We start from the raw sequence: 16,295 nt of genomic DNA, 5'->3' as shown, positions 1-16,295 counted from the left end.
GTTCCCATTCCCTCCCTCCATGGCTCCCATTCCCTCTCTCCCATTCCCATTCCCCCATTCCCACTCCCATTCCCATGCCATTCCCATTCCCACTTCCTCTCTCCCGTTCCCATTCCCTCTCTCCCATTCCCACTCTCCCATTCCCATTCCCCTGTTCCCATTCCCGTCCCCATTCCCTCTCTCCATGGCTCCCATTCCCACTCCCATTCCCCCATTCCCATTTCCATTCCTATTCCCATTCGCTCTCTCCCACTCCCCTATTCCCCCATTCCCAATTCCCTCATTCCCATTCCCATTCCCTCTCTCCCATTCCCATTCCCCCATTTCCACTCCCCCATTCCCACTGCCATTCCCCCATTCCCACTCCCATTCCCATGCCATTCCCATTCCCACTCCCTCTCTCCCATTCCCATTCTCTCTCTCCCATTCCCACTCCCTCTCTCCCATTCCCATTCCCCCATTCCCATTCCCCTATTCCCATTCCCGTCCCCATTCCCTCTCTCCATTCCCCCATTCCCATTCCCATTCCCACTCCCATTCCCACTCCCCCATTCCCATTCCCACTCCCATTCCCACTCCCCCATTCCCATTCCCGTTCCCTCTCTCCCATTCCCATTCCCCCATTTCCATTCCCATTCCCCCATTCCCATTCCCATGCCATTCCCATTCCCACTTCCTCTCTCCCGTTCCCATTCCCTCTCTCCCATTCCCACTCTCCCATTCCCATTCCCCTATTCCCATTCCCGTCCCCATTCCCTCTCTCCATGGCTCCCATTCCCACTCCCACTCCCCCATTCCCCCATTCCCATTCCCCCATTCCCATTCCCATTCCCTCTCTCCCATTCCCATTCCCCTATTCCCATTCCCACTCCCCCATTCCCTCTCTCCCACTGCCCCATTCCCCCATTCCCATTCCCTCTCTCCCATTCCCTCTCTCCCATTCCCTCTCTCCCATTCCCACTCTCCCATTCCCATTCCCACTCCCTCTCTCCCATTCCCCCGTTCCCGTTCCCGTTCCCATTCCCGCTCCGTGTGCTCCGCAGGCGTTCCTGGAGACGAGCCGCAGCGGTGCCGAGGCGCTGCTGCGCTTCCACGGCTGCTTCCCGATGTTCCTGGGCGGGAAGCGGCTCCGCCTGCAGCCGCAGCCGCAGCTCCGCTCGCTGCAGGACCCGGTGAGGGCGGGCACGGGATGCCGGCAATCCTCGGGAATGGGGAATCCTCGGGAATCCTTGGGAATGGGGAATCCTCGGGAATCCTCGGGAATGGGGAATCTGGGAATCCTTGGGAATGGGGAATCCTCGGGAATCCTCGGGAATGGGGAATCCTCGGGAATCCTCGGGAATGGGGAATCTGGGAATCCTCGGGAATGGGGAATCCTCGGGAATCCTTGGGAATGGGGAATCCTCGGGAATCCTCGGGGATGGGGAATGCTGGGAATGTCTGGGGAGTGGGGAATGCTGGGAATCCATTGGGAATGGGGAATCTGGGAATCCTCGGGAATGGGGAACCTGGGAATGTGTGGGAATGGGGAATCTGGGAATTCCTCAGGAATGGGGAACCCGGCAATCCTCGGGAATGGGGAACCTGGGAATGTGTGGGAATGGGGAATCCCTTGGGAATGTCTGGGGAGTGGGGAAGCTGGGAATCCATTGGGAGTGGGGAATCCGGGAATGCCTTGGCAATGGGGAATCTGGGAATCCTCGGGAATGGGGAACCCGGCAATCCTCGGGAATGGGGAACCTGGGAATGTGTGGGAATGGGGAATCTGGGAATGTCTGGGGAATGGGGAACCCGGCAATCCTCGGGAATGGGGAATCCGGGAATCCTCGGGAATGGGGAATCCGGGAATCCTCAGGAATGGGGAATCTGGGAATCCTCGGGAATGGGGAACCCGGCAATCCTCGGGAATGGGGAATCTGGGAATCCTCGGGAATGGGGAATCCGGGAATCCTCAGGAATGGGGAACCTGGGAATGTGTGGGAATGGGGAATCCCTTGGGAATGTCTGGGGAGTGGGGAATTCAGGAATCCTCGGGAATGGGGAATCTGGGAATCCTTGGGAATGGGGAATCCAGGAATGCCTTGGGAGTGGGGAAGCTGGGAATCCTCGGAAATGGGGATCCCGGCAATCCTCGGGAATGGGGAATCCCTTGTGGGAATGTGTGGGAATGGGGAATTTGGGAATGTCTGGGGAGTGGGGAATCCAGGAATGCCTTGGGAATGGGGAATCCCTTGGGAATTCCTTGGGAATGGGGAATCCGGGAATCCTCGGGAATGGGGAATCCGGGAATTCCTTGGGAGTGGGGAAATCATTAATTGACATTTCAGCCGTCAGAGGCTGCAATTCCAGCTGAAATCCGATTTATTTCTCATTAAAGGAAGGAATTTCACCTCCCCAATGAAAGATCTTAATGGGAGAGAGACGTTAATTATGATTAATTTTAGTTATGGTTAATTAATAATTATTATTTATTATACAATTGTTAATTATTAATTAACGTTTAGGAGTCAGTGGCTGCAATTCCAGCTCAAATCCAATTTTATTTCTCATTAAAGGAAGGGATTTTAATTATTAATTAAAGGGATCCTGGTGTGGGGGACACCTTAATGCTGATGATTAATGATTATTAGCAATTATTAGCGACACAATTAATCATTAATGGACATTTAGGGACTCAGTGGCTGCAATTCCAGCTCAAATCCGATTTATTTCTCATTAAAGGAAGGAATTTCGCCTCCCCAGTGAAGGATCCCGATGTGAGGGAGGCATTAATTATGATTAATATTAATTACGATTCATAATTATTATTTGTTATACAATTATTAATTATTAACTAACATTTAGGGAGTCAGAGGCTGCAATTCCAGCTGAAATCAGATTTATTTCTCATTAAAGGAAGGGATTTTCACCTCCCCAGTGAAGGACCCCGATGCGAGGGACACGTTTATGATGATGATTAATGACTATTAGTGATTATTAGTGACACAATTAATCATTAATGGCCCTCAGAGGCTGCAATTCCAGCTGAAATCCCCTTTTGCTCCCATTGCAGGAGGCCGTTTTCACCTCCCTCATTAAGGACTCCGATCCCAAGGTGAGCTGCAGGCCAAGATTGCCTTTTCCCCTTTTTTCCCTTTTTTTCCCCTTTTTTCCCCTTTTTTCCCCTTTTTTTCCCCTTTTTTTCCCCTTTTTTTCCCCTTTTTTCCCCTTTTTTTCCCCTTTTTTCCCCTTTTTTTCCCCTTTTTTTCCCCTTTTTTTCCCCTTTTTTTCCCCTTTTTTTCCCCTTTTTTCCCCTTTTTTTCCCCTTTTTTTCCCCTTTTTTTCCCCTTTTTTTCCCCTTTTTTCCCCTTTTTTTCCCCTTTTTTTCCCCTTTTTTTCCCCTTTTTTTCCCCTTTTTTTCCCCTTTTTTTCCCCTTTTCCCCCTTTTTCCCATGATCCCCCTTTTCCCATTTTTTCCCCTTTCCTTTTCCCTCTTTTTCCCCCCTTTTCTTTCTTCCCCCCCTTTCCTTTTCCCCCTTTTCTTCCCCATTTTTTCCCTTCTTTCCCCCTTGTTTTCCCCTTTTCTTCCCCTTTTCCCCCGTTTCCCCCCCTTCTTTCCCATTTTTCCCCCTCCTCTTTCCCCCTTTTCCCCCCCTTTTCCCCCTTTTCCCCCTTTTCCCCCTTTTTTCCCTTTTTCCCCCCTTTCTCCCTTGTTTTTTCCCTTTACTCCCTCTTTTCTTCCCCTTTTTTTCCCCCTTTTCCCCCTTTTCCCCCTTTTCCCCCTTTTCCCCTTTGTTTTTCCCCTTTTCCCCCCTTCCGCCCCTTTTTCTCCCTTTTTTCCCCCCTTTTTCCCCTTTTTCCCCCTTTTCCCCTTTTGCCCCACTTTTCCTCCTTTTGTTCCCTTTTTTCCCCATTTTCCCCCTTTTTCCCCCCTTCTCCCTTGTTTTTCCCCTTTATTCCTCCTTTTCTTCCCCTTTTTTTTCCCCTTTTCCCCCCCATTTCCCCCTTTTCCCGCTTTTTCCCCTTTTTCCCTTCCCTTTTCCCCCCTTTTCCCCCTTTTCCCCCTTGTTTTTCCCCTTTATTCCCCCTTTTCTTCCCCTTTTTTTTCCCCTTTTCCCCCTTTTTCCCCCATTTTCCCCCTTTTCCCCCCTTTTCCCCTTTTGCTCCGCTTTTCCTCCTTTTGTTTCCTTTTTTCCCCATTTCCCCCCTTTTTCCCCTTTTCCCTTTTTCCCCTTTTTCCCCCCTTTTCCCCCCTTGTTTTTCCCCTTTATTCCTCCTTTTCTTCCCCTTTTTTTTCCCCTTTTTCCCCCCTTTTCCCACTTTTTCCCCTTTTTCCCTTCCCTTTTGCCCCCTTTTCCCCCCTTTTCCCTTTATCCCCCTTTATCCCCCTTTTCCCCCCTTGTTTTTCCCCTTTATTCCCCCTTTTCTTCCCCATTTTTTCCCCTTTTTCCCCTTTTTTCCCCCATTCCCCCCTATTCCCCCTTTTCCCCTTTTTCCTCCTTTGCCCCTTTTTGCCCCCTTTCCCCCTTTTTTTTCCCCCTTTTTCCCCATTTTCCCTCCTTGTTTTCCCCCTTTTTTCCCTCTTTTCTTCCCCTTTTTCCCCCCTTTTCCCCTTTTCCCCTTTTTCCCCCTTTCCCCCCTTGTTTTTCCCCTTTATTCCCCCTTCCCCTTTTTTTTCCCCTTTTCTTCCCCTTTTTCCCCCTTTTCTCCCCTTTTTCCCCTTTTGCCCCACTTTTCCTCCTTTTGTTTCCTTTTCTTCCCCTTTTCCCCCCTTTCCCCCCTTTGTTTTTCCCCTTTTCTTCCCCTTTTTTTCCCCTTTTTCCCCTTTCCCCCCTTGTTTTTCCCCTTTATTCCCCCTTTTCTTCCCCATTTTTTCCCCCTTTTCCCCCTTTATTCCCCCTTTATTCCCCCACCCCGGGCCGTTCCCGTGTGTCCCTGTGCAGGCAGACCCGGCGTGCATCCGGCAGCACTTTGTGCACCTGGGGAACCTTCCTGCCGATGGCTACCGGGAGCTGGAGGTGCTGTGCGTGGGGCTGCGCTTCGGCAAGGTGGATCACTACCTGGTGCTGCGCCGCCGCAGGCGGGTAAGGCGGGGCCGGGCAATTCCGCCTGGCATGCGGGCAATTCCGCCTGGGAGCCGGGCAATTCCGCCTGGGAGCCGGGCATCCGGCTGGCATGCGGGCAATTCCGCCTGGGAGCTGGGCAATTCCGCCTGGCATGCGGGCAATTCCGCCTGGGAGCCGAGCAATTCCGCCTGGCATGCGGGCAATTCCGCCTGGGAGCCGGGCAATTCCGCCTGGGAGCCGGGCAGTTCCACCTGGCATCCAGGGAATTCCACCTGGGAGCCGGGCATCCACCTGGCATGCGGGCAATTCCACCTGGGAGCCAGGCAATTCCACCTGGGAGCCGGGCAATTCCGCCTGGGAGCCGGGCATCCGCCTGGCATCTGTGCAATTCCAGCTGGCAACCGGGCAATTCCGGCCGGCATCCAGGCCATTCCACCTGGCATCCGGGCAATTCCGCCTGGGAGCCGGGCAGTTCAACCTGGCATGCGGGCAATTCCGGTTGGGATCCGGGGAATTCCAGCTGGCATCCATGCCATTCCGGCTGGGATCTGTGCCATTCCAGCTGGGATCTGTGCCATTCCAGCTGGCATGCGGGCAATTCCGGCTGGGAGCCAGGCAATTCCGGCCGGAATCCGGGCAATTCCGCCTGGCATCCATGCCATTCTGGCTGGGATCCGTGCCATTCCGCCTGGGATCTGGGGAATTCCAGCTGGGATCTGTGCCATTCCAGCTGGCATGTGGGCAATTCCGGCCGGGATCCGGGCAATTCCGCCTGGCATCCGTGCCATTCTGGCTGGGATCTGGGGAATTCTGCCTGGCATCCAGGCAATTCCGCCTGGCATCCGGGCCATTCCACCTGGGAGCCATGGAATTCTACCTTCACTCCATGCAATTCCAGCTGGGATCCATGGAATTCCAGCTGGGATCTGTGCAATTCTGGCTGGGATCCATGGAATTCTGCCTTAAATCCATGCAATTCCAGCTGGGATCCATGGAATTCCGGCTCCGATCCGTGCAACTCCGGCTGGCATCCATGGAATTCTGGCTGGGATCTGTGCGATTCCAGCTGGGATCTGTGGAATCTTCCTTAAATCCATGGGATTCTGCCTTAAATCCATGGAATTCTGGCTGGGATCTATGGAATTCCAGCTGGAATCCATGGAATTCTGGCTAGGATCCATGGAATTCCAGCTGGGATCCATGGAATTCTGGCTCTGATCCGTGCCATTCTGGCTGGCATCCATGGAATTCTGGCTGGCATCTGTGGAATTCCGGCTGGCATCCGTGCCATTCCGGCTGGGATCTGTGGAATCTTCCTTAAATCTGTGCAATTCCGCCTGCGATCCATGGAATTCCAGCTGGGATCCATGGAATTCTGGCTGGGATCCATGGAATTCTGGCTGGGATCCGTGCAATTCCAGCTGGGATCCGGGCAATTCCGGCTGGGATCCATGGAATTCTACCTTAAATCCATGGAATTCTACCTTAAATCTGTGCAATTCCAGCTGGGATCCATGGAATTCCGGCTGGGACCTGTGGAATCTTCCTTAAATCCGTGCCACTCCAGCTGGGATCCATGGAATTCCAGCTGGGATCCATGGAATTCTGCCTTCAATCCGTGGAATTCTACCTTCAATCCATGGAATTCTGGCTGGGATCCGTGGAATCTTCCTTACATCCATGGAATTCTACCTTAAATCCATGGAATTCTGGCTCCGATCTGTGCGATTCTGGCTGGGATCCATGGAATTCTACGTTAAATCCGTGGAATTCTACCTTGAATCCATGCAATTCCAGCTGGGATCTGTGCCATTCCGGCTGGGATCTGTGGAGTGGTACCTTAAATCCATGGAATTCCAGCTCGGATCCATGGAATTCTACCTTAATCCATGGAATCTACCTTAAATCCATGGAATTCCGGCTCCGATCTGTGCAATTCCAGCTGGGATCCATGGAATTCTACCTTAAATCTGTGCAATTCTGGCTGGGATCTGTGGAATCTTCCTTAAATCCATGGAATTCCAGTTTAATTCCATGGAATTCCATTTTAGATCCGTGGAATTCCGAATTAAATCAGTGGAATTCCATCTCAAATCCATGGAATTCCAGATTAATCCCATGGAATTACAAATTAATCCCATTAAATTCCAAATTAGATCCATGGAATTCCATCTTAAATTGCTGGAATTCCAAATTAATCCCATGAAATTCCAAATTAGATCCATGGAATTCTGAATTAAATCCATGAAATTCCATCTTAGATCCATGGAATTCTCCCTTAAATCCGTGGAATTCTGCCTTAATTCCGTGGAATTCCAGGTCAAATCCATGGAATTCCAATTAAATCCATGGAATTCTAAATTAATCCCATGGAATTCCAAATTAAATCCATGGAATTCCAAATTAAATCCATTTAATTCAGTTTTAAATCCATGGAATTCCAACTTAGATCTATGGAATTCCAACTTAAATCCATGGAATTCCAAATTAATCCCATTTTTCTGCTCCAAAGCACCTGTCTTATGCAGAAAATCAGAATTTTCCTGGAAGAAATTTGAGGAAAAAGGGAATTTTGAAGGAGCAGAGATGTCAGAATTGATGGAATTTTTGTGGAATTCTCCTGGGATTGGTACCAATTTTTTGGGATAATTTGCCACCAAACCATAGAAATGGGAGGATTTCAAAATTGGAACGATCTGAAATCCCAAAAAACCATGGAAAATGTCTTTTTAAATCCCAAAGAAACCATGGAAAATGTTTTTAAAATCAAAAAAAAAAGAGGAAATGTTTTTTAAGTCCCAAAATTCAAGGAAATGTTTTTTAAATCTCGGAAAAAAGAGAGAAATGCTTTTTAAATCCTAAAAAAATGAGGGAGGTGGTTTTTAAATCCCGAAAACCAAGGAAATGTTTTTTAAATCCCAAAAAAAGAGGGAAATGGGTTTTAAATCTGAAAAGAACAAGGAAAACATTTTTAAATCCCAAAAAAACCCTGGAAAAATTGACATTTAGGGAACAAACTGTGACATTTTAAGGTGATTTTTAACCCTTTTTATGGCTGAAAGGTGATGGGAAATAAGTGAGGGATTCCAGCAGCTTTAGGAATTCCCTGGATTTTATCCAGGAATGCAGAAATCACGGAATTACCAGGAATTTCTTCCCTCAGGCCATCCTGCATCTGGACAGTCCCAAAGCCGCCCGCTCCATGCACAGCTTCCTGCAGCAGTATCCCTATTCCATGGGGGAGCACACCCTCACCTGCTCCTTGTCCCCCTGCGGAGACATTCCTGAGGTAAAAATTCCCGGTTTTTAGCCATCCGGCTTTTTTTATTGGAGTAGGAAAATCTTTAGGGGTTGGGATTTCCCTCAGAGCTGAAATTTCCCTCAGGGATGGATGGGATTTCCCTCAGGGCTGGGATTTCCCTCAGGGATGGGATTTCCCTCAGGATTTGGTGCTGTGGGTGAGGCAGGAAAATGGCCTTGTCCCCTAATGGAGACATTCCTGAGGTAAAAATTCCTGATTTTTAGCCATCTGGGTTTTTTTTGGGATAGGAAAACCTTCCTGCAAAGAGCTCAGGGATGGGATTCCCTCAGGGCTGGGATTTCCCTCAGGGCTGGGATTTCCCTCAGGATTTGGTGTGGATGAGGCAGGAAAATGGACTTGTCCCCTCACAGAGACATTCCTGAAGTAAAAATTCCCAATTTTTAGCCATCCAGCATTTTTTTTGGGATAGGAAAACCTTCTTGCAAAGAGCTTGGGGATGGGATTTCCCTCAGGGATGGGATTTCCCTCAGGGATGGGATTTCCCGCAGGATTTGGTGCTGTGGGTGAGGCGGGAAAATGGCCTTGTCCCCTAATGGAGACATTCCTGAAGTAAAAATTCCCAATTTTTAGCCATCCAGCATTTTTTTTGGGATAGGAAAACCTTCCTGCAAAGAGCTGGGGGATGGGATTTCCCTCAGGGCTGGGATTTCCCTCAGGATTTGGTGCTGTGGATGAGGCAGGAAAATGGCCTTGTCCCCTAATGGAGACATTCCTGAGGTAAAAATTCCCAATTTTTAGCCATCCAGTGTTTTATTTGGGAGGTAGGAAAACCTTCCTGCAAAGAGCTCAGGGCTGGGATTTCCCTCAGGGTCGGGATTTCCCTCAGGGTCGGGATTTCCCTCAGGGTCGGGATTTCCCTCAGGGCTGGGATTTCCCTCAGGATTCGGTGCTGTGGATGAGGCAGGAAAATGGCCTTGTCCCCTAATGGAGACATTCCTGAGGTAAAAATTCCCAATTTTTAGCCATCCAGCTTTTTTTTGGGATAGGAAAACCTTCCTGTAAAGAGCTCGGGGCTGGGATTTCCCTCAGGGCTGGGATTTCCCTCAGGGCTGGGATTTCCCTCAGGATTTGGTGTGGATGAGGCAGGAAAATGGCCTTGTCCCCTCACAGAGACATTCCTGAAGTAAAAATTCCCAATTTTTAGCCATCCAGCATTTTTTTTGGGATAGGAAAACCTTCCTGCAAAGAGCTTGGGGCTGGGATTTCCCTCAGGGCTGGGATTTCCCTCAGGGGTTGGGATTTCCCTCAGGATTTGGTGTGGATGAGGCGGGAAAATGGCCTTGTCCCCTCACAGAGACATTCCTGACATTCCTGAGGTAAAAATTCCCGATTTTTAGCCATCCGGCTTTTTTTTTTGGGAGGTGGGAAAACTTTCCTGCAAAGAGCTTGGGGATGGGATTTCCCTCAGGGTCAGGATTTCCCTCAGGGTTGGGATTTCCCTCAGGGCTGGGATTTCCCTCAGGATTTGGTGCTGTGGATGAGGCAGGAAAATGGCCTTGTCCCCTAATGGAGACATTCCCGAGGTAAAAATTCCCAATTTTTAGCCATCCAGCGTTTTTTTGGGGATAGGAAAACCTTCCTGCAAAGAGCTCGGGGATGGGATTTCCATCAGGGTCAGGATTTCCCTCAGGGGTTGGGATTTCCCTCAGGATTTGGTGTGGATGAGGCGGGAAAATGGCCTTGTCCCCTCACAGAGACATTCCTGACATTCCTGAGGTAAAAATTCCCGATTTTTAGCCATCCGGCTTTTTTTTTTGGGAGGTGGGAAAACTTTCCTGCAAAGAGCTCGGGGATGGGATTTCCCTCAGGGTCAGGATTTCCCTCAGGGCTGGGATTTCCCTCAGGATTTGGTGCTGTGGGTAAGGCGGGAAAATGGCCTTGTCCCCTAATGGAGACATTCCTGAGGTAAAAATTCCCAATTTTTAGCCATCCAGCTTTTTTTTGGGATAGGAAAACCTTCCTGTAAAGAGCTCGGGGATGGGATTTCCCTCAGGGCTGGGATTTCCCTCAGGGGTTGGGATTTCCCTCAGGGCTGGGATTTCCCTCAGGGCTGGGATTTCCCTCAGGATTTGGTGCTGTGGGTGAGGTGGGAAAATGGCCTTGTCCCCTAATGGAGACATTCCTGAGGTAAAAATTCCCAATTTTTAGCCATCCAGTGTTTTATTTGGGAGGTAGGAAAACCTTCCTGCAAAGAGCTCAGGGCTGGGATTTCCCTCAGGGTCGGGATTTCCCTCAGGGCTGGGATTTCCCTCAGGATTCGGTGCTGTGGATGAGGCAGGAAAATGGCCTTGTCCCCTAATGGAGACATTCCTGAGGTAAAAATTCCCGATTTTTAGCCATCCAGCGTTTTTTTGGGGATAGGAAAACCTTCCTGCAAAGAGCTTGGGGCTGGGATTTCCCTCAGGGCTGGGATTTCCCTCAGGGGTTGGGATTTCCCTCAGGATTTGGTGTGGATGAGGCGGGAAAATGGCCTTGTCCCCTCACAGAGACATTCCTGACATTCCTGAGGTAAAAATTCCCGATTTTTAGCCATCCGGCTTTTTTTTTTGGGAGGTGGGAAAACTTTCCTGCAAAGAGCTTGGGGATGGGATTTCCCTCAGGGTCAGGATTTCCCTCAGGGCTGGGATTTCCCTCAGGATTTGGTGTGGATGAGGCGGGAAAATGGCCTTGTCCCCTAATGGAGACATTCCTGAGGTAAAAATTCCCGATTTTTAGCCATCCGGCTTTTTTTTGGGATAGGAAAACCTTCCTGCAAAGAGCTCAGGGGATGGGATTTCCCTCAGGGCTGGGATTTCCCTCAGGGATGGGATTTCCCTCAGGATTTGGTGCTGTGGGTGAGGTGGGAAAATGGCCTTGTCCCCTAATGGAGACATTCCTGAGGTAAAAATTCCCAATTTTTAGCCATCCAGCTTTTTTTTCAGGTGTAGGAAAACCTTCCTGCAAAGAGCTTGGGGATGGGATTTCCCTCAGGGCTGGGATTTCCCTCAGGGCTGGGATTTCCCTCAGGGCTGGGATTTCCCTCAGGATTTGGTGCTGTGGGTGAGGCGGGAAAATGGGTTCCAGTGTGGTGTGGGATAAATCATGGATTTGGGAATTATGGAATGGGTTGGGTGGGAAAAGATCTTCAATCCCAACAATTCCACCCCATCCATGGGCAGGGACAGCTCCCACCATCCCAGCTGGATCCAAGCCCCAGTGTCCAGCCTGGCCTTGGACATTCCCAGGGATCCAGGGGCAGCCCCAGCTGCTCTGGCAATTCCAGCCCAGCCCCTGCCCACCCTCCCAGCCAGCAATTCCTTCCCAACATCCCAGCCCAAGCTCCCCTTTCCCACTGGGAAGCCATTCCCTGCCTCCTGTCCCTCCAGCCCTTGGCCCCAGTCCCTCTGCAGCTCTCCTGGAGCCCCTTGAGGCCCTGCAAGGGGCTCGCAGCTCTCCCTGCCTCCTTCCCTTCTCCAGGGCAACATTCCCAGCTCTCCCAGGCTGGCTCCGTGTGAATTCCATCCTGGCAGCTCCCATTCCCTGTTCCTTCCCAACTCCATGACTTCAGGATCCCATTCCCAGCTGGTTCCATGTCAGCTCAACAAGGGAATCAATGGCTCTTTTCCTTCCACAGGGAAAAAAATGCTCCAAGTGCTTTCCCAGCTCTTCCCATCCTAAATTTGCTGAAATTCAGGATAATCCCACTTTTCCCCCTTTTTCCGTCTTTTCTATCCTCACTTTGTGCCGAAGGAAAGAACCAAATCCTGATGATTTTTCCTCAACTCTAAAAATTCCAAGGAATAAACTCCCTTCAAAAGATGATTCCCGAAATTCCTGCTGGTGAGGGAATATTCCTCAGGGATTTGTGGTGGGAGCATTGAGGTTCAAATCCACTTTTTCAGCTTGTCCCTGGATCTGGGAGTGAGGAATTCAGGAATTCCAGTGCTGCTTTATCGCTTCAGGATTTGATTCCTGGTGGGATTTTCCTGGAAATACCTGAATTTAAAGCCCTGAAATGCCAAAAATAAGGAAAATTCCTGGAGCAGGGAAGGAGGAATTTGGGATCATTCCATCCCACTGTCCCAGCTTTTCCCCAAAATTCCCTCTGGGCTTCCGAGTTAAAATTCCTGAGTTTATTTTTTAAAGGGAATTCTGCCGTTGTTTCTAATCCTGATCCTTCTCCAATGAATGTGAAGTGCTTTTGGAAAAGAGATGGAAATCTCAGCATGGAATTTCTTAGGAATTCTGGATTGCGGTGCCTTTTTGGGGAGAAATTCTTTCATTTAACGCTCATTCCATGAGTTTGTTCCACATAAAAGTCATGGAAAAACGGGGAGGGGGTGCTGTAGGGAATGGTTGGATTTTAGGGATAGGGAGAGGGGATTTTAGGGAATGGTTGGATTTTAGGAACTGGGGTTATAGGGAATGGTTGGATTTTAGGAATAGGGAGTGGGTATTATAGGGAATGGTTGGATTTTAGGGATTGGGGTTATAGGGAATGGTTGGATTTTTGGGATTTGGGTTATAGGGAATGGTTGGATTTTAGGGATAGGGATGGGGTTTGTAAGGAATTGATGGATTTCAGGGAGAGGGAGGGGGGTTTGTAAGGAATTGATGGATTTCAGGGATAGGGAGTGGGGGTTTGGGATGTGATTTGTTTTAGGGAGGGCACGGGGCTGTTTTCTTAATGCTGGTGTTAATTATGGCAGTAATGAGGGAGAGGAGGAGGAGGAAGAGGAATAAGGAATAGGAGGAGGAGGAAGAGGAGGTATAAGAGGAGGAGGAGAAAATAAATGGAGGCGGAAGAGGAAGAGAAATAAAAGGAGAAGGAAGAGAGGAGGAGGAGGAGAAACAGGAGGAGAAACAGAAGGAGAAGGGAGGAAGAGAAATGAGGAGGAAGAGGAAGAAGGGAAGGGAAATAGGAGGAGGAAGAGAAAGAGGAGGAAGAGGAATAGGAGGAGAAAGGAAGAGGAATTGGAGGAGGAAGAGGAGAAATAAGAGGAGAAAGGAGGAAGAGAAGTGGAGGAGGAAGAGAAAGAGGAGGGGAAGGAGGAGAAGGAAAAGGAGAGGAGAAGGAGGAAGAGGAGGAGGAGATGGAGATGGAGAAGGAAAAGAGGAGGGGAAGGAGAGGGAGCTGCAGATCCCAGAGCTCAGCTCTGTGCCAAGCCCTGAGCCATCCACACCCTCCCCAGCACAGGGAAGGAGGAGCTGTCTGGGAAAATAATCCACATCCCTGTGCCCCAAACCATCCCAAACCCATCCCAAACCCATCCCAAACCCATCCCAAACCATCCCAAACCATCCCAAACCCATCCCAGCCCCACAGCTGATCCTGCTCCCTCTATCCCAAACCATCCCAAACCCATCCCAGCCCCACAGCTGATCCTGCTCCCTCTATCCCAAACCATCCCAAATCCATCCCAAACCATCCCAAACCCATCTCAGCCCCACAGCTGATCCTGCTCCCTGTGTCCCAAATCCATCCCAAACTATCCCAGCCCCACAGCTGATCCTGCTCCCTCTGTCCCAAATCCATCCCAGATCCATCCCAAATCCATCCCAAATCCATCCCAGCCCCGCTGCTGATCTTCCTCCCTCTGTCCCAAATCTATCCCAAACCATCCCAAACCCATCCCAGCCCCACATCTGATCCTCCTCCCTCTATCCCAAACCATCCCAAACCCATCCTGCTCCAAACCCCGGCGGTTCTGAGGCGGGGATGAACATGGAAGGTTGGAATTCTCATCCTGGGAATAGGATTTGGAACAATTTCCTGGAATTTCGTCTCCCTGGTGCCTCCCTTTGGCGTTGGTGGGATGTGGGAATCCAGTGCTGGTCCCTGTGGAATTGGCAAATCCTGACCCTGGCTTTTCTTTTCCAGGCTGAAGTTGGGAAAAGGGAAGTGAAGCGAGAGGAAGGGAGCAAAGGAAGGTATGGCCTGCGAGGATTTTTGGGAATTGGATCCGTTCCTTTCCCTCTTGGAATGTTCATCCACCATCGGGGGCTGCTGAGCCTCCCTCGGGCCCAGCTCCATGAGCTCCTTCCTCCAGCTGGGTCCTGCTGCTCCTCCTTCCCAATCCCTGTGCTCTGCGTCCCTGCCGAGCCAAAATATTTGGGATTCGTTAAAAAAACCCACGGAAAAATGGGGAGAAATCCTCATTTCCATGGAGTTTCCCATGTTTTACTCCTCTGCTCAGGTCCTGGCAGGTGCGTGGGGCTCCTCGCGCTGCCGGGGCGTGAATTCCATCCTGCAGCTCTTCCCTCTCTCCCTTCCTCTGGAATTCCTCTTCCCAGCTGCTGAATTCCCAGAGAATTCCTTGTTTCCCTTTTTAACTCCACCCTCACTTGGTGCTGCAGGTCCTGAGGGGATTCCTGGGAATGTTCAGCTGCTCTTTAATCCCAGAATCCCAAAATCCGTTGGGTTTGTGCCATTGCCGACTGTTTTAGGGACGCTGCTTGTCGGGAATTCTCTGTCCCTGGGGTTTTCCTTGTGGGTTTCGCTCTGGATTTCTGCTTTGCTTTAGGAATTCTAGAGGTTTATAAGGTTCTTCTGAATTAAATACTTAAAAATCCCTTTTTCCTGGAATTCCAGCCCAAATTCCCGGCTGAGTTTTGGTGATAAAACCCCCAAAATTGTCATCATTTTCCTAAACTTGACAGAATTCCATTAGGGAAAAGCTTTCCATTCCCAGATCCCGATGCTTTCGTTGTCGTTCCTTATCCCATGAGGCTGCTCATGGAATTTTGGGAGCGTTCATTCCCAAATTAATGGAAGCAATGGATCGCTCGCTCTTTGATTCCGGAGGGCTGGGCTTTAATTCCTCCTGAAAAAGGGACTTTTCCATGGATCCCAGCTCCTGAGGAGATGGAAAAGGGACATTTTGCCCTGCTCCACACGTTTCCCACAGAATTCTTCCAGTTACGGTTTCGTAAGAAGCAGAAAACACCTTAAAAATAATACTACTAATGATTATTTTATTAATAATTCCATTGATTTTATTAACATTTCTTATTAATAATTCATAAATATAATCTTTATATTGGATAATAATAGAAATCTTAACCTTTCTATTACAATATAAATATTTATATAATCAATTAATTAAATTATGGTATTCTTTTAATTAAAATTATTTGCTTATTTATTTGTTTAAATATTAGACTTCTAAAATATAATTTATATTTTACGTTTATATATTAGTTATAGATATTTGTTTAAATATATTTATATTCTGTAATGAATTTTAAAATGTTTTATTATTTAAATTATTACTGTTTAAATATAAATATGATGTTTAACTAGATAATGAATAAATAATAAATTATTATATAATAAAAGATATAATTTAAAATATGTAATTATAATAATATATGTTTAAAGTTTATAATATAGGTTACATATATTTAAATAAGCAAATAGATAATTTTATTATATAATAAAGATTTCTATTTATAGAATAACTTTATTATATAATAAATAATTAAATTATTCTATCATTATTTAAATTATTATTTTTAAATATATATTCTTAAATGAAGAATGAATTATTGTATAATAAAATACATAATTTAAGATACTACAATAATATATATTTTAAATATATAATTTTAATTAAATATGTTTCAATAAAAACAAATAAATACTTTCATTACATAATATTTATATTTATATAATAATTTCATTATAGAGTAAATAAATATAGAAAAATAAAATCATTATCTTATTTAAATTACTATTTAGATATAAATATAATATTTAAATAGGTAATAATTGAAATTATTTTATAATAAAAGATGTCATTTAAAATACATCATTATAGTAATATATATTTTTAAAATGTAACTTTAATTACATAAATATAACATTTAAATCAATAATAAATAAATAATTTTACTGCATAATACTTATATTATACTTTCATTATATAATAAATAAATATTCTATTATT

At 47.5% G+C, this 16,295-nt stretch overlaps 1 protein-coding gene across 1 annotated transcript in view; it reads left to right on the top strand.

The window, feature by feature from the left end:
• ZNF638 (zinc finger protein 638) overlaps nucleotides 1–16,295 on the top strand; it is a gene marked incomplete at its 5' end in the record, with an annotated part of 61,267 nt that overhangs the window by 36,286 nt on the left and 8,686 nt on the right. Inside the window, 5 exons of the mRNA XM_082282018.1 lie at nucleotides 1,044–1,172; nucleotides 3,053–3,094; nucleotides 4,923–5,063; nucleotides 8,209–8,334; nucleotides 14,228–14,277. Coding sequence (XP_082138144.1) covers nucleotides 1,044–1,172; nucleotides 3,053–3,094; nucleotides 4,923–5,063; nucleotides 8,209–8,334; nucleotides 14,228–14,277 — 488 coding nt within the window. The remainder of the gene's footprint in view (nucleotides 1–1,043; nucleotides 1,173–3,052; nucleotides 3,095–4,922; nucleotides 5,064–8,208; nucleotides 8,335–14,227; nucleotides 14,278–16,295) is intronic.

Source organism: Coloeus monedula (assembly GCF_965178545.1).
Source record: "Coloeus monedula genome assembly, chromosome: 5".
NCBI lineage: Eukaryota > Metazoa > Chordata > Aves > Passeriformes > Corvidae > Coloeus > Coloeus monedula.
Note: the sequence above shows the minus strand (reverse complement) of the source record. Positions and strands in the feature narration are given on the sequence as shown.